General features: G+C 38.1%; 2 protein-coding genes across 8 annotated transcripts in view; one reads left to right on the forward strand and one right to left on the reverse strand.

Moving 5' to 3' along the window:
- Positions 1–17,830, reverse strand: part of LOC127434269 (RAB11-binding protein RELCH homolog) — a 68,891-nt gene extending 51,061 nt beyond the window's left edge. For 3 of the 7 annotated variants that reach the window (XM_051686874.1, XM_051686876.1, XM_051686875.1), the window contains exons 1-2: positions 17,055–17,829; positions 16,651–16,704 (exon numbers count right to left, since the gene is read on the reverse strand). In XM_051686874.1, coding sequence (XP_051542834.1) covers positions 16,651–16,704; positions 17,055–17,493 — 493 coding nt within the window. In that variant the 5' untranslated portion in view covers positions 17,494–17,829. Of the gene's footprint in view, positions 1–16,650; positions 16,705–17,054 lie in introns of all 7 variants that reach the window. The other 4 variants (XM_051686873.1, XM_051686878.1, XM_051686880.1 and 1 more) reach the window with 4 other exon arrangements.
- A 2,428-nt stretch (positions 17,831–20,258) lies between these two features.
- LOC127434414 (centrosome and spindle pole-associated protein 1-like) overlaps positions 20,259–27,398 on the forward strand; it is a 32,994-nt gene continuing 25,854 nt past the window's right edge. The window contains 6 exon segments of the mRNA XM_051687143.1: positions 20,259–20,470; positions 20,611–20,695; positions 21,539–21,642; positions 21,781–21,861; positions 22,221–22,316; positions 22,684–23,030. Coding sequence (XP_051543103.1) covers positions 20,396–20,470; positions 20,611–20,695; positions 21,539–21,642; positions 21,781–21,861; positions 22,221–22,316; positions 22,684–23,030 — 788 coding nt within the window. The 5' untranslated portion in view covers positions 20,259–20,395.

The following is a 27,398-nucleotide window of genomic DNA, read 5'->3' on the forward strand; positions in this document are numbered from 1 at the left end:
CGAAATACACATTGGACTTCTATTTTGAAATGTCTGCGCTCCCAGTTGTGAACACACTGATGGATGATTCGCTGAGAAAGTGACTGATTAAAACTGCTAACCTGAGTTCCTGAGTTCACACCCTCAGTTCTTTTTGGGTGATTCATTAAAAAGACCCGGTTCAAAAGAGTATTTGGTCAAGACTCTCGCGCGGGGTTTGTTGTTGTGTGAGGTGCAGCGAGCTCATCATAACAGAATGGGTGAAAAGAGGCTTGAGACACACTGGTGAGACACATGGATGGCTGGTACTGGATATTCGGCATGTAAACCGCAAGATGAATATAACACATTTATTAATGCAGGAAAAACCCTTGACAAACCAAAATGCTGCCAAACTCTAGATTTGAATGGACTGTTGTTTTAGTACTAGATCAGTGTAGTTAAGAGAACGTTTTTTCCCATGACCATAAATTAATGTGGAAAAATGTAAATAACAATATAGATTTTTGGCACGTATCAATACAATATCGTAAAGAAAAATATCGCAATACTTTAACTAGGGCCCTATTAAATCAGTGTTATTTTTTTTCCAATTTCCATTTTATTTTTCCCAAATTCCATGTTTTCTGTTTTATTTTCTCTGAATTCCGGGTTTTAAAGTTTAATTACATTTTATCATTAAAAACATAACTGTCTAATCAAATGAATTCATAGAGTTTTAATTAAAAAAAAATGAGATCACAGCAATTACTTTTCAACATACTATTGCATTTTTATCAAATGAAGAGCTTCTATACTGATCATCAAAGCACAATCCAAAACCCCAAATTTGATTTGTTTTATTATTATTTTTTTCAATGTACAGCACCACAGTATTAATGAAAGCAGAGATTAAACTTTTGCTTGAGATATTTCTAAATATAATGTAATTAATTATTATTATTATTATTATTATTATTATTACCTTCTACATTGAATATTACATTTTATTATACAAAAGTAATATATTTCTGTTGCATTTTTTAATTTTTTATTTCAGGCGTCTAGTTAAATGGGACTTTTATTTTGGTGTTTTACCGCAAAACCGGATGTTTTCGACGAATTAACTTCTTAGCTACCTGAAAAGCCATTTGCTATATGATGATTTAATTATATAAATATATAGTATGCATGCGTTGTGGGTCACAGTGTATAAAGTGCTCTGCTCTTTGTCATTTATTCACACACAGAGCCCACGTGATGTTAACGATGCCGTTAGTATGAGCAGCCGGCTTCTCCCATTCACTTAATGTTGAAGCGCAGCTCATGCAAACTGTTTATTTGTTTAATTAAATCTCAGTTATTATGATTTGATCATCACAATAGGACATAATATGAATTTAATTTGATTAATTGTGCACTTAAACATTCATTTTATCTCAAATTTCATGACATTCTGTGTTTTATATTTAATTCCACGGTTCAGTCCGTGGGACCCTATTTAACATATACATTTTTCCCTCACCTCTGCTAGCAACCACCCATCACACCATAGCAACCACACTGAAAGAAACTAAAAATGATGCAGAACACCTTAGCAACCACATAGCAACGCCTTGGCAACAATATAGCATTGTGGAGGTGAGTTATACATGGACAAGCACAAGTCCAATATTCTTACAAATGTAGAAAATTAAAAAATCTTCTTGCTTTTTTAGATGAATTAAACACACACACACACACACACACAAATGATGCTCATATACAAAGAATAATTTGTATTATAGATTTGGCACATAATTTTAAATGTGCTGTCATTTAAGTGATATTATTCACCAGCCGCCGACACGGCTATATTACTTTCTTTTTGTACACTAAAATTAAATATCACTGTGAATTGAGCATCTATCACATGCTGGCCATAAAGCTCATGCACTCAGTCATGTGACTGCAAAGCTTTCCGTGAAGAGCAGGGACATTATCACAGATAGCAATGAAAAATTGCCTTCAAACTCTCCCAGGCAGGGGCAGAAATTAACCAGGGCTTGAGGCAAAAATTCCACTAAAAAAGTGACAAAAATGCCCCTGATATTTAACGTTTACTCTCATATAGTATCGACTAGGATGGGACGATATGGTTATCAGTATCACATGATTCGGTTCAATATACGATATGAGGTTCACGATTCAATATTATGACGATTCAATATGATAACACTTGTATGGCAGAATTAATTTTTTTAAATGCTTGTGCAATATGCACATTATAATTTCTCATCAATATAAAGTTCTTTAATACACAATATAAATGCTCAAAGTTTAAATAATAGAGTTTCTCATATCCCGTTCACTATAAGAAAAGATCAAATACAAATGAGCCTTCAAAAATAGTGGACTACATTTAGGCTGATCTGGTGCAGAACAAGCAATAGAATTGAACAGAACCTGTTCCGAAAAATTTGAAAGTTAATTTTTTTTTTAATTTATTTGTCTTGATTATTATAATCACGTTTTAACTTTTTAAAAATATAAAAAATTCTACATTCTATCAATTAATATTATTTCTTGAAATTGTGTGTATATGTGTATATATATATTATATATATATTATAATGTTTGAAATTTGAAATAATGTGTACAATTTACAAGTAATAACATTAAGTTCACATTCATTTGTATAACAAGCGCTACAAGCGCATCCCCACAGACTTGCACAGGTGTTTCTGTTCATTTTTTAGCGCATCTGTGCTATTTGTTATTAAAATGCATATTTATTTTTACTTTTTATCTGACTGTAAAGAACAGAAAGGATATTAAAAGACACATTATTCAATGAAAGTGGAGTGCGTGAATGTCATCTTTGACAGATACATACTGCATGGAAGAAATGTTCCATTTAAATAAAAAATAAAAAAAACACTTTAACAAAACAAGGCCATTTCCATGAATTACAGTTCTTAAATTTCTAAAAGCTAACTTCAAGCACTTTAAAAGCAGTTTAATGACCTTGTGGAAACTCTGTAAACAATGTAGAAAAAAGTGCAGTAGGGGTAAAATCAAGCAATAGAAAGATTATGTTTGACGGGTCATTCCATTTATGATCACATAGACAGAAAACAATGTTTCGAGTGTAGAAATATTGAGTTTTGCCTCGACATAGTTCATAATTTTTTTGGTTCGCGATATTTAGAAATTCTATATATTGTCCCATCCCTAATATCAACTGTCACTATGGCAAAGTAGAAATGTTTTAGATATTATGGTTATGACATCAGGAAGTGACGATAAAATTTATCGTAGCAACCACTGGCTCCGATGATTCGATCAACTTAAGCTTGCGATGCTTTTGGGAAACACAGTCCAGGAAGTTCTTTGCTTAATGTGATGTCATGAAACAACAATTGTTCTCTGCAGTATATTCAATACGAGCCCCCATACCCTTTGCGCATTGTCATTGCTTTGTATAAATTTGTTTCCTCCGACGAATATCATGTAATAAACAAACATATGCACCACTGCACTGCGCATGAGAGCAAGGAATTTTAGAATCCGATTGAGAAAGTAGTCAGATTCAAATGTTTACATGGCTATAATTAATCTATTCATCTGAATATTTTAGGTCTACACCACCCCTTTCAATCGAATGGAAATTTTATTTGGATCAAGCTCAATCGGATCATTTTTTCCACACTTGGAGCATTGTGCCTGTTGGCTCTTCTGCTACATTTACACTGAGATGATCATGGTTGCTGTAGCTACCTCAACTGTAAGAAGCTCCTATTAGCCAATCCTGACATAGGAGATGGGACTTGTCAGAATACAGGTGGAAAAGCAAGCAAGCAGTCTAAGTTCTGAGAGCACGCAGAGCACATTCAAAGAGAAAGAGCGAGTGAGATCTTGCACAGGCAAAAAACAATTGAGTAACATATTGTGGCACATACATACAATATATAGGCTAACTCCATAATCAAATGCTCTCTAAAATGAGAATGTCCTTCCCCCACACCCAGGGCCGTAACCACCATAGACACTGAGGGGGACATGTCCCCCCAATATTTATAGTAGTGGTCTACTGATATGGGTTTTTTTCCAAGGTTGATTATTAAATTATTACATTGGTCCCCCCAAACTTGAATATGTGGTTACATCCTTGCCCACACCAAATGCAAACAACAGTTCTTGGCTGTGACGTAATTAACGTAAAGTAAAACGTTAATTTCAGCTTTTTTTGTTTGCATGCCATCATAAGCATGTTTCCTAATTAGAAATGCTGCTGGCGTATTGTCAAATGAGACTCTTGTAGTTAAATGAGCGAATCTGGCCGTCACAGCCTTGGACAAAGGGAAGCTGACTCGCCGCCTCAGTTTTGTGAATCTCTGGGTGTGACTTGAATGACAATGCTAATATCTGACTTGTGCTGAATAAACATCTCGTCAAACTGGTTGACACTTGACAGGGAGGGGCTGGCAGTTATGAGGGAATATGTGAACTTGGCCTGTAACTATGTAACCCACTTACTGTAAGAGAAGGGTTCTCATTTTAATGTTTTAAATGAGTCATGGACTAGTGATTAAGCAATAATTTTTTTCACCCACTTGGCTATTCGTGTTAAAGTTCACATAACAAACACATTATTAGTTATGGCAACCTTAACCTTTTTTACACTCAAGTTTCTCTTACTTGCTTATATTTTCTCTTACCTTACACCACAGCAGATGCACTGAAGGACAGATTATATCACAGCAGGTGCACTGAAGGTCAGATTATATATTATCAAGCATATAATGTGGTTTTTAGATGTTTAATGATTGATTGTGATAGATAAGATGCAATCGTGAATGCGCTTGCCGGCTATGCACGCCGCCATGTTGTTTACATTCAATGCAACATGGGATTTTGAGTACGTGATAAAAGCATAGAAGGTTCTAAAAACATTAGTTGTGTCCCAAACGACACTATACACTTACAAAATGTATTCTGCACTCATGTAGTGTATGAATTTTCAAAGTATATTATCGTCCCAAATGGAACACTTAACAGTTTTTTACTACACGGAAGCGTTCACCATTTAACAACTGACGGAAGTGAAACTCAAGCGTTGTGTTGCCACCAGGGCTGTAGCTAGTGGGGTGAAAGGTGGTAACTATTCTAGGGGCCCAAAGATCCAGGGGGGTTTCACTTTCAAATTTCAGGGCTCGACAATAAGGACTGCCCGATTGCCCAGGGCCAGTGTGAGAAAGATTCGGGCCAGTTGCTAAAACTGTCACTTGCCTGATCGGGCCAGTGCAGCATTTATAACATTACTGCAAGCAAACAACAAGCGAGAGAGCACAAAAATTACACGGCTCGAATGAAGTCTTCTAACCGAGGAGCGAGCGTGAGTATATTTCTCTCGCAAAGACACGCAAATGCATAACATACTGGACTAGCCAAGTGCACGCACAAGATCGTGCAGACATCGAGGGCACTCGCCTAGCTATACACGTGTCTGGAAATCACGAGCTGCTCAATATCCAAAAGTATACATTTAATTAGGTAATGTTTCAAAATGTAAACATTAATTCAACATGATAATGGCGTTTGATATGAAAAGAAGCAAGATCACTATGGCTATTAGGCTATTATTATCAGAGCTGTTCAGCTGCAGGGTGAAGATGAATATTTGAAACAGTCGACTTCATATCATCCTCATATGTTACATGTCTCATTTCTGGACCATACAGGTATTTTTGTTTTTGTTCTTTGTATATCAGTCAGTGTTGGTCTTGTTTGGGTTGTCTGATTTCATGTTATATACACATTGTTTATTCACAGATTAGGCCTAATATCTACCTACTGTATATTACACATCACAACCGATTTAGTAGCAAGTCTGTTCTCTCAGCCAATAATCAAATCTTTAACTCTAAATCTAAAATCTAAGACTAAATCTTTGATCCCTCTTGTGAAAACACTACACATGGGCAAAAGCTGCATGACAGCATGACTAAACGGGTGACCGAAAGCCCATCATCTCCTCCACAGAACTGTTGGCTTAAAAGCACGTGTAAATGGCAGGACGGCTGAGGTTAACATGATGTATTTATGAATTTATAACTGTAAAGCGCATATATGGGGTTACATAAGGCATAAATCATATCTTGCAAAGTATAAATGTGATTCAATTTTGGGGGACATTGTCTTTTTTTTTCTCCCCTGTTTCTCCCCAATTTGGAATGCCCAATTCCCAATGCGCTCTAAGTCCTCGTGGTGGCGTAGTGACTTGCCTCAATCCGGGTGGCAGAGGATGAATCTCAGTTGCCTCCGCGTCTGAGACCATCAATCCGCACATCTTGTCACGTGGCTTGTTGAGCGCGTTACCACAAGGAGGTTACCCCATGTGACTCTCCCCTCCCTAGCAACCGGGCCAATTAGGTTGCTTAGAAGACCTAGCTGGAGTCACTCAGCACGCCCTGGATTCGAACTTGAGACTCCAGGGGTGGTAGTCAGCATCTTTACTCGCTGAGCTACCCAGACCCCTGGGGGACATTGTATTAGAAACATAAGATATGTAAAAAATATTTATCTTCGGACATATTTTTTTAAAGCCATGGTGGTAAAAACAGCTATTTGTCATTTCTGTGTTGGGGCCAGTGAAAAATTTGGCAGGGCCAGTAAAAATCTGAAGCACTGGCCCAATTGGGCCAGTAGAAAAAATCCTTAGTGTTGAGCCCTGCAATTTCAAAACTGTATTATTTTAATAGGTAAGGGGCCTAGAGCAATATATAGTCAGGGGGCCCAGAATTACTTGCTACGGCCCTGCTTGCCGCTAGCTTTAGCACGCTATCCTTCCTCGCCAGCTGAGTAAGTTCAACCTGCCACAGGCACTGCTGATACAGTTCTACTTAGCGGTCATTGAGTCTGTCTTCTGCACTTCTATAACTGTCTGATTTGGTTCAGCTATGAAATCAGACATCAGAAGACTACAAAGGACAATTCGGACTGCTGAGAGGATTATTGGTTGCCCCCTGCCCCCCCTTCAAGAACTATACATTTCCAGAGTGAGGAAAAAGGCTGGAAAAATCACTCTGGACCCCACTCACCCTGCCCATTACCTTTTTGAACTGTTGCCTTCTGGCCGACGCTTCAGGGCTCTGAGCACCAGAACCGTCAGGCACAGGAACAGTTATTTCCCCCAGGCTATCCATATCATGAACAGTTAAATTGACCCATTGAGCAATAACTATGTGCAATACACAGTTTAGTCTTTTTTTTATATTTATCCAACACATCCCACCTCTTCTGCCATTTCATTCCTCTGAAAAAAACAAACAAACATTTGCACTGTACATAACAGATAACAGATTTGTATTAGATTGCACTACGTATGTGAAAGTATGTATATGTGTCTGTGTGTGTATAACTATTTTTTATTTTTTATTATTATCTATGTCTTGCTGCTGTTTTTGTATTGTTTTTGTATTGTTGTACACTGGAAGCTCCTATCACCAAGACAAATTCCTTTTATGTGTAAGCATACTTGGCAATAAAGCTGATTCTGATTCTGATTCTATCAGTTCAACATTTATAACCCAATAATATACGTTCACACAGCATGGTATGATGGTAACGGGTTTAACCCATTTTTATAAGGAGCTGTTTTCACAGACGTTTCACTAGTTGTCATATTCTCCATTATTTACAATTGTTTTGCCAGATCACCATCGCTGCCGGTAACTCCGCCCCTTCTGCTATGTACGGCAAGTGTCCAACATTCCACACTCCACGTTTTGACGGTTGAAAAAGTGCATCATCCGGGTACTCGTAGTACACTTTGTTGCATTTTCAGTATAAACATACTACTTGCACTACTAACGCTTCAAAAAGATGTAAAATAGTGCAAAAGTGTGAGAGTGTTTGAATGAGTGACGGACGGAATGGGAGAAGGCTCAAGTGGATTGACTACTTTGTATATTTTTTGTTTGATGTCAGAAAACATGGCTGCAGTGCTGCATCAAAACAGTGCGCTTCGACGGTAACGGCTTTAAACTTTTATTTAGTGATTGTTTGAATGTTTGTAACATAAAAAAAATAAAGACTATTTGAGTAGCTGGTTCATTATGACAACCACCTCAGTCCCTCTTTTGCTGGTAAACAGCAGCAAGATTGCAGATCACACCGGTTTGATCATACGCATCTGAGCACAGCCTAGCGTAATCACACTGGTTTGATCGTACGTGCGAAAGGGTTAAATAGAAACACTCATGATAACATCAACAGTCATCTGTATAGTATGAGAATCTGTACAGTCAACTTATAACCAAGGTTTGACCTGCTTTTTTTGGTCTCCCAAAACACCAGAACATTGTAGAAGTGACTTTTGAACAGAAAAGCACCTCTCACCTTTCTTTTTTCCCCTGGATTTTCTCCCCAATTTGGCATACCCAATTCCCAATGTGCTCCAGGTCCTCATGGTGGCATAGTGACTCGCCTCAATCCAGGTGGCAGAGGATGAATCTCAGTTGCCTCTGCGTCTGAGACCGTCAATCCGCGCATCTAATCACGTGGCTTGTTGAGCGCATTACCGCGGAGACATAGCGTGTGTGGAGCCTCACGCTACTCTCCGCAGTATCCACGCACAACTCACCATGCGCCCCACCAAGAGCGAGAACCACATTATAGCGACCACGAGGAGGTTAACCCAACAAGACTCTACCCACCCTAGCAACCGGGCCAATTGGTTGCTTAGGAAGCCTGACTGGATTCACTCAGCACGCCCTGGATTCGAACTTGCGACTCCAGGTGTGGTAGTCAGGGTCTTTACTTGCTGAGCTACCCAGGCCCCACCTCTCACCTTTCTTAAAAACAGGAGTAATATTTTTTTTCTGTACTACGTTTGGCAACACAGACACTGGAATTGACAGAATTTGGCTGCTGAGTGTTTTGCATTGACAATAACAGTTGCAGCTATTCTTGCAGCTCAGGAATCTGAGAGAGGGATAAACACATATAGACTCGTAAGAGGGATGTAAAAAGAATGGGTACATTTGGTTCCTGTGCAATGTTTAACTGACAGGGGATGCTTACACATGCTCACAAAAGCTTTGCATTTACTTGAATGCTTGCAGCTGCTGTTACAGAATATACTGAAAAAATTCAAGCCCTGATTATTTATTTGGCATTTTTGTTATATAGCTTGTAATTTGTTGCCTTGTTATTTGAAGAAATTTTACTTGAGAAATATTTGAAGGCTACATGTCATTCTTTAAATGTAATCTAGTAATAATTACATTTAATATTTATATTAATATTTAAGTATCGTGTGGTACCAAAATTGGCATTGGGGTCCGCATAATTTTCATAGCACTGATATGAACTACTCAAAGTTTGGTAAAGTGACAACCCTAGCTGGGAAAACTTAGTTTCTAAAAGAGGCCATTTCCTCTTTGCAACAGGCCAAAATCAATACATCAAGCATTAACTTGATAGCAAACTGCCACAACAATTGAACCAAAGCCACACGGTCACAAACAAAACCTTCCCCTTATTCTCCCCAGTTAGAATTCTATGAAGAATCAGCACAACATTTTAAATACATCTATAAAGCTGCAAGCAGTCTATGCCTAATGTTGTATTCTGATTATAGTGTTTCATTCTGAGCTAAATGAAAACGCTGGTGAAGGAGGGACGGCACACTCAATTGTGTGACGGAACCAGACTTTGATGACTTGCCGACAGCTGCTCCAAAAACACTGATCTAATTAAGTCCCACATCATACAGTTAACATTCATGCCGCGGAGCATCCCAAATCCACTCCCACTCCAAATACACTGAAGCCTTTTCATCTCTGAAACACTAATTTTCTGTCTTTAACTGGCTGTTGCATCCCACTGGCGGTGGGAAATATAAGCTAGACTGTGTGAGGTGTTGAAATCATCTCTTCCTGCATCCCGTTAAAAAGGTTCACATGACAGAAGTGTGATTGAGAGCCATCTGCTCCATTTCTGCTGGTTGCCAGATCTTCTTTTGGGGAGGAGGTTATTTCAACAAAGCTAATAAAAAGCTGTGGTTCCTCAAGCCCCTGTGTTCTTAGAGTCATGTCAGTGCACAGCCATCAGAGGCAATTAGTCATGTATTGAGGAGCCATCTAAAAATAAGCCAGTTGAAAAAGCACAGTTTAAAAAGGAGATTGGCTAATGGTAACAGGCAGCCAGCTCAGGTCTAGTCCTCTTATTTCCATAGCATCCCCCTCCCCTTGGAGAACGGTGTCACTTAAGTATAAAAAGAGCTGGGGCACTGCCCTGATGATGAGGTCACATCCTGTCTTTTTTCCTATAGAGGCCATTACAAAGGCTTTGGATTACTTAATTTTTTAGATAATTCTACAATTTAAGTTAAAAAGGTCCAAACCTTTCAAGCTCTGAAAAGGACATAAAGGCAGCATAAAAGTAAATCATACGACTCAAGTGGTTTAATGAATGTCTTCTGAAGCGATACAATCACTTTTGGTGGAAAACAAACAAAAAAATACAGTCCTTATGAAGCAAAAAGCTTAACTTTCACCCAGTTCTGATATACACATTCATGAGAGAAGCTCACTCACACACAATACAACAGTAAGTTCTCACATAAAGTTATTTTGCATTGTTTCTCACCTAAAGCGATTGTATCACTTCAGAAGACATGGGTTAAGACACTCAAGGCATATATATGGATTGCTCCAATCAGGATTTTTACAGCCAATACCAATCTTCTTGTCACCTGATCGGCCTATACCGATTATTTCACCTTTTATCGGCATCTCTGCCATAACTGGATATATGAAAGCTTTCTGCACACTGTCACTATTAATTGAATTTTCCTCTTCCCAGTATCAATTTAATATCAATCAACAAAAGAGTTTAAAGTTAAAAAGGCTTGTTAAAAAAGCTTTTTTTAATAGGACTTTTGCATAGGCTAACAAAATATTCTCTATATATTAAGATAGATAGCATTATAAAAAATGAAGCTTAGTATAGGGCTGGCCTATTAATCTAATTTTATTTTCAATTACAATTTTGGCTTCTAACAATTATGAAAACAAGATAATCGAGATAAAACTATTATTGTGCCCCATTCCGGTTCGCAATTAAACACCCCGGCGTTATATCTTTAAAGCATCCTTTATTAAAGTTCAAATAATAAGGAAGTGGTTATGAAAATAAACTCAGAAACTGGCATTTCTCTGTGCGGTCAGTGGTTATTATTTATTAGAAGTGACCGGGGAAGAGACTGAATCTTCTCCCGGATGATGCACACTCTGGCGTGGGGACGCTCGTCACTCGCGCACATTTGCTGCAGCTAGATTATAACACGATGGCTCACGACGTAGTAAATCATAATATATGTGTCACATTCACTGTGTGTATCTTATCATGAAGAAAATCAGCAATACGCAGTTCTATTAAGAAGAGAACGTTTGTTTTTTGTGAGTTAAAGATGGATCGAAGTGAACATAAAGGTGAGAGAGTGTACTCTTAGCCCATTATACAGTCTATGTAGTCTTTTGTTTTTAACTTGTTTTCCAAAATAATATCTAAAACTCATTTAAAACAACGTACATTTACTTTAGGAGCTATACTGCAGAAGAAAACATTGTTATCTGAGAATTTTGAATAAAATTTTTAATCAGGGCTCGACATTAACGCTTATCCGTGATAAGTGGATTTTTAAAAAACGGACAAGCAGACTGATTAAAACGTCAATAATGAAAAAATAACAGGCTATATTTGTGATAGCCTAGGCCTGTGTCACTTATTAGAAAGTTCATATTCTTATTCTGCTGTTGAAAATAATCCAGAGTGCGTAATTTTATAATTCGCTAGCGATCTAGTAACAGTTGCGCCCTGTTTGATTGACAGGTGGCGTATGTGTGTGTGCTGAACATGCATGTGTCTGAAAATGCTCGCAATAATGCCAGTCTGAACGGTCAAATACAGTTCAAAATTCTGCCAAAATGAATACCTCACCAAGACAGGCATGTAAACACAGAGAGTGATGTCTAAAGTGAATGTAAACAGTGGAGAAAAAAGCGGATTTGTATTAAAATGTCGGACTTGTAAGTATAAATGTAAACTAATAGACCTGCTGCCGTCAAGTGTGTCATTATAATAATCAAACAACCATAACAAGAAAACGAGAAAACACTCACTGCTCTTGACTGCGTAACTTTAGTAGCTTTAAAAAGTATTAATGTATTATAATCATACAGTAAAGACCAGTAGTAATTTGTTACATTCCATTCTGAATGTTTACTTGAATACTTGATACTGCTGTTAAAAACTTTTAAAGCTGTTAAAAAAAGCACTGAATTTGTATTTGGTGTTCTATTATTTTTAATCTATTTCTATTCATTGCTATTTTTTTATAGTTATTTTATTACTGACTCTTTACTAGTCTTGAATAATTACTTAGGAACTTGAAGCCATTCTTCCATAATTAACATATTAGTTAGTGTTATTATTTGTTGTGTTTTTGAAGCTGGTATTGAGAATGTCAAATTTCACTACCGACTACTGAAATTTTGGTATTGTGATAATGTATAGCCTTTATTGTACATGGTAGATCTTGCTGCAATAACATGATGGAAAAGTAGATCTCATTCCATAGAACTGAGCATTCCTGCTGTAGGTGATGGCGATGGAGGCTTTCATTTACTTGACTACCATACATAACATAAAACAATTATCATATGACAATAGCCTCCTCCCCTACCCAGTGCCATTTACATTTCAAGTTCAAGGAAATCCACTGTTAAAAAGACAAGTTTTTATTAATTTTTTTAAGTTCAATAAATGCATTATGTTTCCAAGGTCAACGAGTAATTGTGTTAAATAATCGTGATCTCAATACTGACCAAAATAATCGTGATTATGATTTTTGCAATAATCGAGCAGCCCTAGCTTAGTGTCAAACTGAAGACAAACTGATAAACCATGGGTGCAATTAAACTTAATGTGACATTTTGGTTGTTGATTCACTGTCATTATTTCATATAATGATTATTATTCCTTATTTTATTGCTATTTTATTTTTGCATTATATTTAATACATTATATTTATGGTATCTTAATATTGTATGTATAAAGAATTATTTTATTCATAAATTCCTTTCCTGCCTTTTCTTTAGTTGTATGATTGTATTAATAGTTCATTTTTCACTTGTTACTGCTTGAACTTTAATGAGGGGAACACACGCTCTCTCATGAGGGCAAAAGATGAAAGGAAAGCAGAGAAAGAGCACATGTTTCTGGACTCTATAGGTGCTACTATTGTCAATGCCATTTAATCGGGAGATATTTAATAAAGATGTTTGAATTACACCACATCTTGTAACTTGCGTTATTACTGAGATGCTTATGCCCTGCGGAGACTGAGAAGCTGCTGCCATGAATGATAATAAGGACCGTTTCACAGCTTGCGCCATTTTCCCTTTGCCATGTCGTGTGTGAAACGGCACATTAATAGTACAGTACACAAACTTTTCATATTCTCCAAACCCCTCCTAATGCATTGTTCTTAAATGCTGAATCAAGTTTGTTGTCTTACGACACTATTCCAGTATTCCCCACACTCCGAGCTATGACAGTGCTGCTGAAGTCTTAAAGGACGCTGCGAGTCTTGCTACATGAGCAATCGGTTTATGCGATCGTCCAAATTACAGATCGCCGATCGAGTCATAAGATGTGAATATCAGCTGATACCGATCTATCAGAGCATCCCTAATTTTATGCTGTCCTTATGTCCTTTGGGGAGCTTGACAGTTCTTTTGGACCCCATTGACTTACACTGTATGGACAAAAACAGCTAAAAAGTTATTTAAAAAAAAAAAAGTCTTGTGTTCCACAGAAGAAAGTCATATGAGTTAGAGATGACATAAGTTCAAGTAAATAAGAGAATTCTAATTTTTGGATGAACTATACCTTTAATTTGTTACCCATCCCACAACCATTTAAACAGATACTTCACCCAAAAGATAATAAGTCATAATTTACTCACCCTCTTATTTTTAAATTTGTTTGACATAATAGGAGATTTTAGGAAAATGTTAGCCTCAGTTATTATTCACTTTCATTACATTATTCTTTTCCATGCATTAAAAGTGAATGGTTACTGAGGCTAACATATTGCCTAAAATCTAATTTTGTGTTCCATGGGGAAAAAAAGGAAGTCATATGGATTTAGAATTAGGACAACATGAGGGTGAGTAGGGCTGCACCTAACGATTATTTTTATTTTTTTAATCGATTAATCTAACGATTTTTTCCGATTAGTCGATTAATCTAACGACTAATTTGCCGATTATTCTATAGATTTTTTTTTATCATTATTACTTGATTAATATAACAATTAATTAACCCAAAATAAATATACAAAAGTTGTCTCATAAATATTTCAATATTTTATTAAATCATCTTCTCTAAAACGAATGTACAAGAAACAAACTGTGCACTGCAGGGCATTATTTTGCAACAAAAAACAGTGTTACTATGAATGCAAACTTTAATACAGTGAAAAAGACACTCTATTAGCATAACATAAATATATATAAATAAATAAAAATGTCCAAAATTCTTTTGAATGTCCATGTACTAAAATAAAATATTTGATGCCATGAGTGTACCTTGATTAACTATTACTATTATATTGAATGGCCATGGAAAATGAAGCAATGTGATAACAATTATACCTGGTCACAAAAAGTAGTCCGTTAATTTACCTGATTAACTTTCACCTTTTGCTGACCCTTTATGCTTCGCAGAGCTAATGTGTGCTTCTAAATCACTTGCACCTTTATTAGCAACTGACACATAAGTGCCAGCTTTACATGTCATACATTCTGCTTCCCACGGATCTCGACCTGGATGAAAGCATGGGAATTATTTTTTGCAAATCTTCTGTAAATTTGCACTTTCGTTTGGGCAATGTTTCCACTCAGCTGTCATTTGCTGCTGCTGTCAAGCAACTGTTTGATGCCGAACACGACAGCGCTTTGCGCGTTCATGGAGAGATTGACAGGCAGGAATTTGGCCAATAGTTGCTGCAAGTCTCTTATAATTGACCAATTGGTGTGCGAGAAGGCGGGACTTACAATGAGGGGTTAAAGCAATGCAAATATGCGTGCACACACAATAAAGTATTAGACCAGATGCACATCATAATGCAACTAAAATGAATCCCAGACATTTTTGCAAATTTAGAAATCCCGGCCGGACGCTTTTTTAAGGTCCGAATAAAAGGACATGTCCAGGAAAAAGAGGACGTATGGTCACCCTACGTTAGCAGCGGTGCAGAAATGACTTTTAACATGGGGGCAATGAGGAAACATTTAGAAAATCAGTTTAAAGTGACTACTACTAACAGAAACACATGTTGTAATACTAATATGTCATGCTTGAGTGGGGACAAAAAGTAAACAGGACTTACGGTGCTAACTTGCTGCCATCTTGACAAAGCGCTCCGGGATGCTTGTGCTTCAAGTGTTCATTCATGGCGGTTGTACTGCTGTGATAAGCCATTTCCAATTTGTATAGCTTACACAACACCACACTGTTGGGTCTCTGGCTAAAATACTCCCACACTTTAGAGTTTTTTTTAGCTGCAGCTTGTTCTTCGGGGGAATCCATACTTAAACCGGGCCCTGCCATTTTAATTACTCCATTGCGACGTGCCGACGCATGTTATGCAAATCGACGTATTTCTGTAATCGATGACTTCAATAACGTCGATGAATCGTCCCAGCCCTAAGGGTGAGTACCAGTAATGGCATTTTTGGGGGGAAATATCCCGTTAAGGTTTTTATTTAGTCTTGAACTGTTGTGCAAATGCTGAGAACTTGCAATTTTACTAATCCTTAGAATATCAGATCTAAACCATGTTGATGCGCTGAGGGAAAGATGGTTGAGAAACAGGATAAATATCACTCTTTGCAACAGGAGGCTGATTAGATGGATTAACAGTTATGCTTTGAATCATGTATAAGCCTGCATGACAGCTTTTTCAACATGCCCACCCACATATTCAGTCAGCAGCAGGTTGAGAAACTGAATGTGCAAGATGATGTGCACTTCTGCCAGCACAGGGTAGTGGGCAATCACATAAAAACCTACCCACATAGAGATGTAAACAAAAATTGCAAAGTGATACAGTCCAGGGGTATCTAATCAGCATTTTCTCATTTGATCAAACTGTTGAGCATTACCTAGCCATTTCAGCTTCGGCAACCACGCAGAGATTTTCCAAAGAAAGATTTGTGTATTATCATCTAGATTCCTATATGAAACACTGATCAGAATTATTGGCAACAAACATATAAATCAATTTTCAATTTTAATGCTTTGATCAAAGGAAAATAGAATAATATGAATGAATCACGCTCAGTATGTTTTGTAAATGATCTCCCGTTCATTGAACAAAACAACTCCATTGTCAATTCACACTTCAACTACATGCACAAACCAAGATCACAACCTAGTATTACAGAAAAGCACAACCAGTACTATTTGAAAGGCAAATAGTAAAAGACCAACAAAGGCACGCAGATAGGAATCCATTCACTCTATTTAGGAGCAAAGGTATAAGAATGACAGACCATGAGAGAGAAGTCCTGATTATGCACAATTACAAAGTGCATCAACTGCATCTGTCACTGCACACAATCAGGTTTTACATACCCCTCAAATGAACACCATCTTTTTGTCTCCTCCTCCTGTCCTGCACCTGCGCAGCTGGGATCAGTGGGAAGACCTCACAATGTTCATCACATCACACAACAATGACAATTCAGCCACATAACAAAACCCACCCTTCAAGCCTGTGTGCAACATCTTAAAATCTCATTCCATGATGCATGGGCCTGCAACACAATCAACTGCACTATGTAATTACCTAGTAGCATTAAGAGTATTAGTTTGCACAGCTGGTGTGTCAGTGTATTTTATTGGTTTGTGTCAAACCCAAGTGGGCTGCCTACCTAGACGACATTCAGGCAGTTTTGAAACATACATTATCTCATATGATGGATGCATTACTGAGTTATTGCAAATGCGTTTAAAGATTATATTATCTAATCACTTACTGAGTGGACCTCCTTGCTCTTTGCATGCGGGCGGAGTTCCGCTCTGCCTCTCGAAATTGCCTGGATTGGAGAAATAATCCCGAAGGCGAGGCAGCTCCCGTCCGGCTTCCAGAAGCTCGGTGTGCAGCTCTAGGGCCGTAAGGATGTACTGATCCCGGAGCAGCTGCGCGGCGATCGCATCCACCGACACCCGCGTCTCTGCGCCTCCAATACCGGCCACCGCAGCTGCCGATGCGGGTATACCGTCCACACTCGGGCTGGTTCGGTTGCTGGACAGCAGAGCGGGTGGCTCGGAGAACGCTGGCGGAGAGAAGGGACCGAGACTGTGGCCTTGCGCTCCATCACAAGGGCTGCGCTCGGTGTCAGCGCGATCCTGCCTCTGCTCCGCTTCCTCCTCCGAATCACTCACGTTAAACGGGTTGACGTTACCCGCCGCCATTTTCCCGCAAGGCTAATGTATGCCTCCGTCTTCCTGGACGGATGTCAAGATCGCTTTATTGCTCCTAATCGACAGGTCTAAGAGAAATATGCTTTGGTTGGTGGGGCCGAATGTCATTTCAGCTCCCCGCCTCCCTGCCTATAGCCGAGCGGAAATTACGCCATTGTAGACAGGATCCGCCAAGCTGACGTGCGAAGATCCAATGAGAATACATAAGAAGTCTGGATTTATCATCAAATGCACAATAAGACAAAATGCAGCCGTCAGTAAAACGTTATTACTAAAATTATGCTTAGGTGTAAACATTAAGATAAAGTGTGTACATCTACATTTATTTATTTATCCATCCAAATGACTTTCTAATGATAAAAAAAGTTTCTATAAAAAAATAAATAAAAAAAAAATCTTTTTTTTTTTATTCAGCCTGTTTTAGTGTGATTCTTTTCTAAGAGTTTTATATGTAGGCCTGTAACATTTTACAGTTGCTAGAGAGCTTCTCCCTGAATAGGGCAACAATGTTAAAGGTTTTTAAATACAGTTTAATTAGACTTATTCAAGTTTCCGGGGTGAGGGGCCTTAAAATATCATTCTTGGACAATGGGGGGCCTTGGAGCCAAAAGGTAGCAAATGAGCTTCTCCTTGAATGGTGCAACTCTATTATTTTTATTAGAGGAAATATATTCACATTAATTCATTTAGCAGACGTTTTATACAAAGTGACTTAAAATCAGTTTCCATAAAATAATTCCTAATAAAATATAAAACGTGTTTTTCTTTCATGCAATAAATAGATAAGTCCAGTTAACTGTATTTATTTATTTACTTATTATTGAGCTCCATGTTTCAGTTTGTTTTTTGCATTTTATATGTAGGCCTAAAACATTTTATAGTTGCTAGAGAGTTTCTTCTTGTTTAGGGCAAACATTTTAAGGGTTATTATTACAGGAATTATATTTAGCAGATGCATTTGTTCAAAGCAACGTACAAATGAGAGTTACAAAACCATATTTTCTATACAATATTTGTAACTGCTGCTTTAATAGAGAAATAGTTGCACATTAACAGCGAATCTGATATTTCAACACATGGCCCATTTTTCTGTCTGAAATGAGCTGAAACCTCTGTTGGGTTTGCAGCGGTAACTGCTTGGCTCTCAACACAGTGACACATCTGTTTACACCATCAGGGCTTTTTTTTTTTTTTTTTTTTTGCCATCTGCTGGTGTAAACTAAGCATAACATGTTTTCAGATTTTGCTTTCTGACCTCATGGCAAAATAATTTCTATATTTGCCTAATATTGTAGCCGGCTAATATTTTTTAATCAATTACACACCAGCACTTTTGAAATATGTTGAGGTTCTTTGGTGCCAAAGAGAGAACCCTCACACAAACACACATCTTCTTGCGCATATGCCTTCATAATGAATTATAGAGTATAGATAAGGTTATCATACTCATGGTTACTACAGACAAACTTATTGTTAGTCATTGATGTTATAATTATATTTAATTGACACTTTCTTATTAAACTGGGAGTGTTTGATATTTCCCTCAGTTTAATGTGAAGAAAAAAAAATGCAATTTGTTATATTTGGCTAAGAATTGTAATCTAAATTGTGCAACAGCTTCAAACCCGCTTAATATGAGCAAGTAACGCCCTTACAAAAATTTACTTTGAGAAGAGAAATTAAACAACTCAGGGAAATTAATTACCAAGATAAATTAAACAAAATGACAAATAGGCTTACTTTAAAAGAGATTTAATATAAATTTATTTCAGTTTTACAAAAGCAACATTTTACTATTGTATTGACTATTTTACAATCACTCAGTAATTTTTTCCTCATTCAAAAATTTTCACTCCTAAAGAAATTATTAGTAATTTTGATACATATGTATAAATCATGAGCACTCACATGAGATGAAGACTCCAGTCATATCAGTAACCTTATAAAAGCTGTTTTATTCTACATGGAGAGGGTCCCCTCATGGGGGCGGCCATTTTAGAAACACATGACCAGCCGAATGCCACTCGCTTAATCTCAGTAACCGTACTGTTATTGGACACTTTCACTCATGGATTAAATTAATCATGACTGACTGTAGTTAGTGAATTTCTACAATGGAATCAGTAACTGAAAAGTATTGTGTTTGAATGATGCTGCATCCATGCTGCTAGGTGTAAGTGTAAGTCCAAGACAACAAATTAAAATAATTACTCGGTGCACAAAGGGAAATATGGTTTCCATGGTCATTTCTGTCAGGCAAATCGCCCTTTAAGTGAAAGTGAGACTTTTACTTTAAAAAAATATATTAGAGTCAGCTGTGAGAACAACTTTTGAATGGTATAATGTTATGAAGTATCAGTAGATCCAACTACTATAAATAGCGTCCGTATATAATTAACACTTGGCTCAATTTTAAAACTTTTATGTGACAGTTTCAGACAAACGACTGGCGCATCAAACCCTGACGAGCAATACTTTTAAAAAACAACGGTACAGCAAATGGTTGGGAGCAATCTTTTAGGTTGATCTATCTTCGTTTACTTTGCTTCCCTAACTCAAAATAACATCTGACTTGATTGTCAAAAATACTGTCTTGTTCGGCAGCTCAATGGGTTTTGACTGTTATTTTGACATGCCAGTTCATTGTCTAAACGGCGGGAGGTTGACGCGGCGCGTGTTGTGTTGTTGCCTGACAACCTCGCAATGTCTGTCTGCACACCCCATCCTCTCAATTTCCTCGTCTAAACAAGTCTTTATTCGTTTCTGTGCCCAGAGAGCGGCATATAGCCTACAGCACTCAGTGTGTTATTGATAAGCTCTTCATCGATAAAAGCCTAATCTGATATCTGCTTCTTTCCTGTCCAGAGCTTTTTATTAACTGCTGAGTCTGAATATGGATGTCAACATCAGCAACTTTATGGAGGAGAGAAGGGTGAGAACAGAAGAAGCACCTTACATGGAAATGAAGGTGAGGTCACTTTCTAATGAAATAGAACTGCTTGTTGTGTTTGGGCGTTTTGAAATGTAACTCGGATATTTCCGAGGTTTCTGATTACCTTTTAAGTCATTTTTGGAATAACTGAATATTGTTTTTCCTTTTTTACATAGACAAGTTTTGATAACAAGAACCGAGAGAAGGAAAACCTCAAACCTGATTACAAAACACAACCTTCACAAGCCAAACAGATAAAAGGCATGTTTAAGCCCAGTCTTTTGATGTATTAAACTGAAATAGTTCACCCAAAAATGAAAATTCTCCCATCATTTACTCTCCCTCATGCCATATCCCAAAAGTTTATGACTTTCTTTCTTCTACAGAACACAAACAAAGATTTTTTAGAAGAATATCTCCGCTTTGTAGGTCCATACAATGCAGGTAGTGGTGGCCAGAAATTTGAAGGTTCATAAACCACATAAAGGCAGCATAAAAGTAATCCATATGACTCCAGTGGTTAAATCCATGTCATCAGAAGTGATATGATAGGTGTGAGTGAGAAACAGATAAATATTTAAGGCCTTTTTTTTTTATTTTATTTTTTTTACTATAAATCTCCACTTTCACATTCTTTTGTTTTTGGTATTCTTTGTGCTTATGTGTTGATCTGTTTCTCACCTTCACCTATCATATCGCTTCAGAGGACATGGATTAAACCACTAAAGTCCTATGGGTTACTTATATGCTGCCTTTATGTCCTTTTTTGGAGCTTCAGATGTCTCGCCACCATTTGATTGCATTGTATGGACCTACTGAACTGAGACATTCTTCTAAAAATATTTTAAATTGTTTTTCTTCAGCAGAAGAAAGTCACACAGATCTGGGATGGCAAGAGGGTGAGTAAATGATGAGAGAATTTGCATTTTTTGGTGAACTATTCCTTTAACAAATATACGTAGCATGTGCAAAATACATTAATTCAATAATTATTTTTGTAACAAGTTAAGGTCAGTCTGTGTGTGTGGGTGTGTTTTTTTTTTTTTTTACTATGTTATTTATAAATTAAGCTGGAGATGTTTCATGTTTATGTCTAATTTCCAGAGGAGGGTTTTGGCCTTGGTTTACCTCTGGGAGAGGAATATGAACGAAAGAAGCAGAGACTAAAGCAAGAGCTGCGTCTTGATTACCGGCGCTTTGTGTCTGAAGTATACTGCTTTGATGACTATAAAACTGATGTAGATTGATTATTGGAGTTTTTCTTAGTTATTATTTAAATTACAGATTTAAATAGTTTTGGATTGCTGATTTTATTTAGATTATCTTTCTTAAAATTTCCCCCTTAGAAAAAGACTCGGAATATTGCCGATCAACTTCCACAGTCTCACATGCTGTCACTCCCTATAAGAGAACGGAGATCAGCGAAGGTAACCAATTGTTCGTGAATGTCCATCTGTATTTTAGGGTGTCATTGGGCAAATTCTGGTTTTAGTGCCATAACCCAGTTCAGTCCATCTAACTTAGTTGCCCACCCTCTCTTATGGTGTTTGGCAAGCCCTAAAAGACAAGGAAAAATGATTTGCTAAAACATGTTGCTAACTCTGAGTGGATAAAGTATCCAGGGGCAACTATTATATTGCTGGACTGCAGAGCCTGTTTTGTGTACGCATTTGAAATTCTAGATCCATACAAACATAATAGAGGTTTTGTACTTTAATAGTGATATTTGTTTATCATTGCTGTTTAATGTAGCTGTTGGATGTAATGGTTATGTGATTCTACCCAGGAAAAGCTGCAAGATGAGAGGAACAAAGAATACAATCTCTTTCTGAGAGGGCAAGAGGGAGCGCAGAAAATAGGGATAACTTCAGCTACACCACAGGTTTAAATTAAATTTATTTCTTCCAATATTTATTTATTTATTTATTTTTGCTGTTACGAAGCTGTTCAGTTTGTAGTCCTAAAAAACAAAAGACAATCAGGAATTTTTCAAGCCATTTGTTCCTTCTGGAATTTCCAATGGGTTTTAAGAATAGCTGTTACAATTTATGAGTAAAATAAGGACTGTGGTTAACATTACTTGATGTTGGCCTTAAAATTGACATTATGTTGGAACAGCTCAACAAATGAGTTGAGCAACAAATGCATGCAGTAGTAATTTTCACAGATGTTATCATTTATTTAGAGGTTTAACTTTTTGAGTCTTGCCATAACATTTATGTCTTAGTATATTTGTATAATTTTGTCAGGCCCTGGAGAGAGATCGTTTTGGCTCTATCCCCCCGAAATATCCTACTGGTTCTCCAGAGGTACAAGGGAGCAGCCTGAACCCAGAGAAGGTGGCATCTTTAAGGAGGGATGCCACCACTCTAACTGAGCCCATTTCGAGGGTACAGAAGGTATCAAGGCCACGGAGACTCTGGGTAGAGTCACCAGATCACTGGGGAGGTCCACACGGACACTACAGAGATCACACCAGCTCTGAGGAGGAGCAGGAGGTGATAGAGCTTTTGGAGAAGGAGAGGCTCAGACATATACAGGAAGAAAGAGACATGGATGCAAAGAGAGAAGGCAAACTTGGCAACAGAACACACAGGTACCTATGACCGCAATTACTCTTCTGCAGCCTGCTTATTCTAGTGGCACTGAGAAGCAGTGCAATTATCATTAACTAAGCTAAAAACTAACCAAACACTTTCGATAACTGAAATAAAAATTAACACTTGCATAAATGAAAAAAATAAATCAAATTAGATGCACAGGTAGCTGTCTAAATCTGCTGGGCATTATTGCCTGCAGCACCTCCACCAGTGCCTTCGGTGGTGTTTCGCCCCATTAATCCTGGAACATCCCCTGGTGGTGGGGCAGCAGTCAGGGATGTCTACCTGTCACCCCCGCAGCTGGACAATGGATCCTTTCCATTGCTTCTCGTTCTTGCATTCCCATCAAAACATTCCTCCTTTACAGGTCATACCATGCAGCCAGGGTTCGATTACTCGAAAGGCCTCTTATCTGGTAGATAAGACAAGCACTCCGACTACGCCTACCACCCCTTCAGTGCCGATCCTTAAACCAATCCCCCAACAGTAGGAGAGTGATATGAGAGGCGAGCCGCGAGACTGCATCAGCCGCCCCTCTAACACCTAGAATGGCATGGTTTCACTCCCCCACTCAATCCCTCTGCAGAAACCTCCAGATAAGAACCAAGTGGATAACTGGAAATAATTCCTCCTCCCCATCCTTTCCCTCTCCCACATACTACCTTACCACTTATCACAAATGTTCCCTATTTCTACTTTTCACTTCTGCACACCCACTTATGTCCTTCCTTTTTATCCATAACCAGAAGCTCCCTTTCGCATCTTCCTCTGCCATTTCCTTCAGCGATTTCTTCAACGCTGATCCAGTAGTACAAATGTCTTTCAATAGGTGCTGCATTGGCCTTCCAATAAACCCTCGACACCCAACCTCCACATGGTAAGTGGCAGACCTACATCCATTTACCCTGCTCTCGGCGGCCAGATCAGCATGTTTTAACTTTTCCTCTCGAAGGCCTCTCTCTTCCCATGGGACAGTAAGCTCTCATTATGACTTTTCTAGCTGACGCCGACCATAACACTACGTCTAACCTAAAGGAGGTTATAGTGACCTCAGAAGGAAATTTCAGCTGCTGCCATGGTCGACCACCATTGACCAATCACTCGCAGGTGCCAGGATTGATCTTGCTTCCCTCTGTGCAGTGCCACATCCCTTTTTAACAAAGTCAGTGAACTTCCTCTGAGGAGCGTTATGGTCTTTGTTTGCTTTTACTGTACACACCTTTAGGGTCTCTGCCAGCTTTCGCAGGACCTGATTATGTCGCCACCTGTACCGTCCTTGTGCCAAAGCGGTCTTGCACCCAGCCAGCATGTGTGCAGATATGCCCTTGGGGCCCCACAGAGGGGACAACTCTCCTCTTTGCCATATCACAGAGACAAATTTCCAGGGCTTGGAAGAGTGTCATAGGTGGATCTTATTAGAAAACATAGCCTGGCCTCTGCTACATTCCACAGGTCAGCCCATCCTAAAACTCTATCAGATATACCATCCCATACTGTCCAGCGCCCTTGCTAATGCTGGCTGACTGCTTTAATCATATATCCTTCCTCTTACATCCTAGATACTTCTGTCACTACCATAGATTTCCTCTGTTTTCTAGAGGCTGCTGACCCCAGTTTGGGAGCCACACCCCATCCAAAGCCTGCACTTTCTGATTGGGTTCTTCCAACAATCTCTTGTTGCTTCAGTCTTGAAACCACACTGTTTACAACCTTTTCTGCCTTCCAAGTGCGGCCTGATCGAACCTGGGCTTGACAAGCCCTTGCAGCCTAGTCTGTCTGTTCCCTTAGTTCTAAGAACAGCCTGGTCTTCTCCTGCTTGTAGCCCAGGGTGATGGACTTAGCAGCAGTTGTAAGGCATTTTTTCCAAGCAATGCTACATCTGAAAGACAAGGTGGAAATCCAGCCAATTATGAACGCTTGATGTAAATTTTGGCCTTGGTGCTCCTTCCGTCTCCACTGTCTAATTCTCTCTGCCCTCCTCAAAACCGCTAACCTAGCCCTTATGCTATTCCACAATACCTTCAAGCCCTCCTTCACATGCTCCTTTGCTCTCCTATATGCCTTGCGGAGCTTCCTCTGCGCTTTCACCAGCTTAAGTATTTCCTTCTCTCTCTCTCTCCTACCCATCTCACTGGGACCACTCTTCCTCACTAACACTTCACCAAATCTACCTAGGCATTCTTCATAAACAATGTTAATAAACATGTTAAGTTTGGCCTCCACCCTTCCGCTGAGTGCTTTCTCCAAGGTGAAGCACTGGTCCTGATCTAGTCTGCTCCACGCTTTATTATCGTTAGATTTTGGCCAATTGATTAGTTTCCTTCTCCCTGGCTCCTCATTGTCTTGCCTTTCCGATCTTGTCTGTGGGTTACATCCTCCTGCGGCTTACCTCAAGGGCTTAACTTGTCTTGCTGTCTGTACTGGTCTTCTTGGTGCCCCTCCACAACAGTGGATTCAGTAGCTCTGTATCCTTCTTGTCTGCCCTGCTGCTGCAGTGCAAAGCTTGTGTCTGGCTGTTCATGCCACATTTCTTTCTTTCTTGATGAATCCGCAGACCCTTGTAAGTCATTACCCTCCCGCAACTGCATTTCTTAAGGATCCTTTGCTCATTAACCATGGCTGTTCCAGTCATGTCCATAGAGTCCATCCTAATTGGCCCATCTTCCATCCAGCCTCTTGGAGGACCACTGGGCTATTTTTCTTGTATTGTGCTCATAGTTGGGTGTAGGATGTCCCCTGTATGAGGTTCTGTAGGTAAGGTAACTAGCCTGCCCATCCCTATGCAGACTTTCCTGCAGTCAGTCAGTCAGTCTTTCCTGACAGTCCTCCAGTATAAATAAACTAAAATACTTTTCCAAAACTAGTTAAAAATAAAATGGCCATGAATTCATTTTAGTTTAAGACACACTATATTATAAAACTTAAGACCTTTACAACCCACTTTAATTTATGAAAATGGCACTAGACCGCAATAGAACTACACAGCCTTGAATAATGTAATAGCAGTTAAGCACATTTAAATTATATCAGACAATGTATTAATTTTGGAAGCCCTAAAACATTAAAGCTAAAATTAACAGTCATAGAGTGAAAGCTTATGAAAACGTAACTAAATTCAGAGGACAAATTGAAAATAAAATAGAAATAAAAACAAAGTTAAAAATTCTAATCTATAATAACCCTGGCTATGCAGTTGATCAGTTGTACACTACCGGTCAAAAGTTTTGAAACACTTATTCTTTATTATAATTTTTTTTTCCTTCACATTTTAGAATAATAGTAAAGTCATCAAAACTATGGAATAACATAAATGGAACTATAGGAATTATGTTGTGACTAAACAAAATCCAAGATAAATCAAAACTGTGTTAAATTTTAGCATCTTCAAAGTAGTCACCCTTTGCCTAGAATTTGCAGAAATGTACTCTTGACATTTTCTCAACCAAATTCTTGAGGTATCACCCTGGGATGCTTTATAAACAGTATTGAAGGAGTTCCCATCTATATGCTGGGCACTTAGTAGCTGCTTTTCTTTATTATTTGGTCCAAGTCATCAATTTCAAAAACTTTTTTTTTTAATTACATTTTAGTTTTATAATGAAATAAATTAATATGGTGGCACAATTACATTTTTGTCTACAAAAATAATTTCAAACATTTAAGCATATGCCTTCAGATCAAAAGATTTTTAAGATCATGAGAAATATTTCAGTCAAGTGTTTCAAAACTTTTGACCGGTAGTGTATGTGTGGGGAAACAAAAGAATATTGGACCCTTTTCATAGACCTGTGATGACACGTTTCCACGTTAGATAGCTGCACAAATCTGTCAAACTTTTTTTTTATATTTGCAATTTTTTAAATTATTTAGTGCAAATTTATAACATTGTATTTTGTATTATATTATCCTGAAATTAGTTTACTGCAGCGAGTTTCCACAGATGCGATGAGGTTGCTAATACAGCTGCTGAGAGGGTGACAGAAAATTTGCCATCTTCTCTCTTCTGACTGTCGTAATACAACACTCTCTATTTTTCTCTTCATTTGAAAAGTTGTGGAAATGTAATAGTGGTGTTTTTCTTTTGATGTTGGAGCAAATGGATAAGCAAAAATTATGTTTGCTGTGGTCTCCCATTCCCTCCCCTATAATCCGTCCGTGTTCCAAAACCCGGAAGTATGAAAAGGGTCCATATTCTCTTGAGCGACTTTCATCTCAAGTCTTTTATTTTTATATATATATATATATATATACAGCATGTTATAATAAGGCTCACATGGAATCTGCACATGAACTCTCACAAAAGCTCCATGGATTACCTTAGTGTTCACGCCTGTCATTCAAAAAATTATGTAACTGCAGTATGT

The sequence above is a fragment of the Myxocyprinus asiaticus genome, chromosome 44 (genome assembly GCF_019703515.2).
Source record: "Myxocyprinus asiaticus isolate MX2 ecotype Aquarium Trade chromosome 44, UBuf_Myxa_2, whole genome shotgun sequence".
Classification (NCBI taxonomy): domain Eukaryota; kingdom Metazoa; phylum Chordata; class Actinopteri; order Cypriniformes; family Catostomidae; genus Myxocyprinus; species Myxocyprinus asiaticus.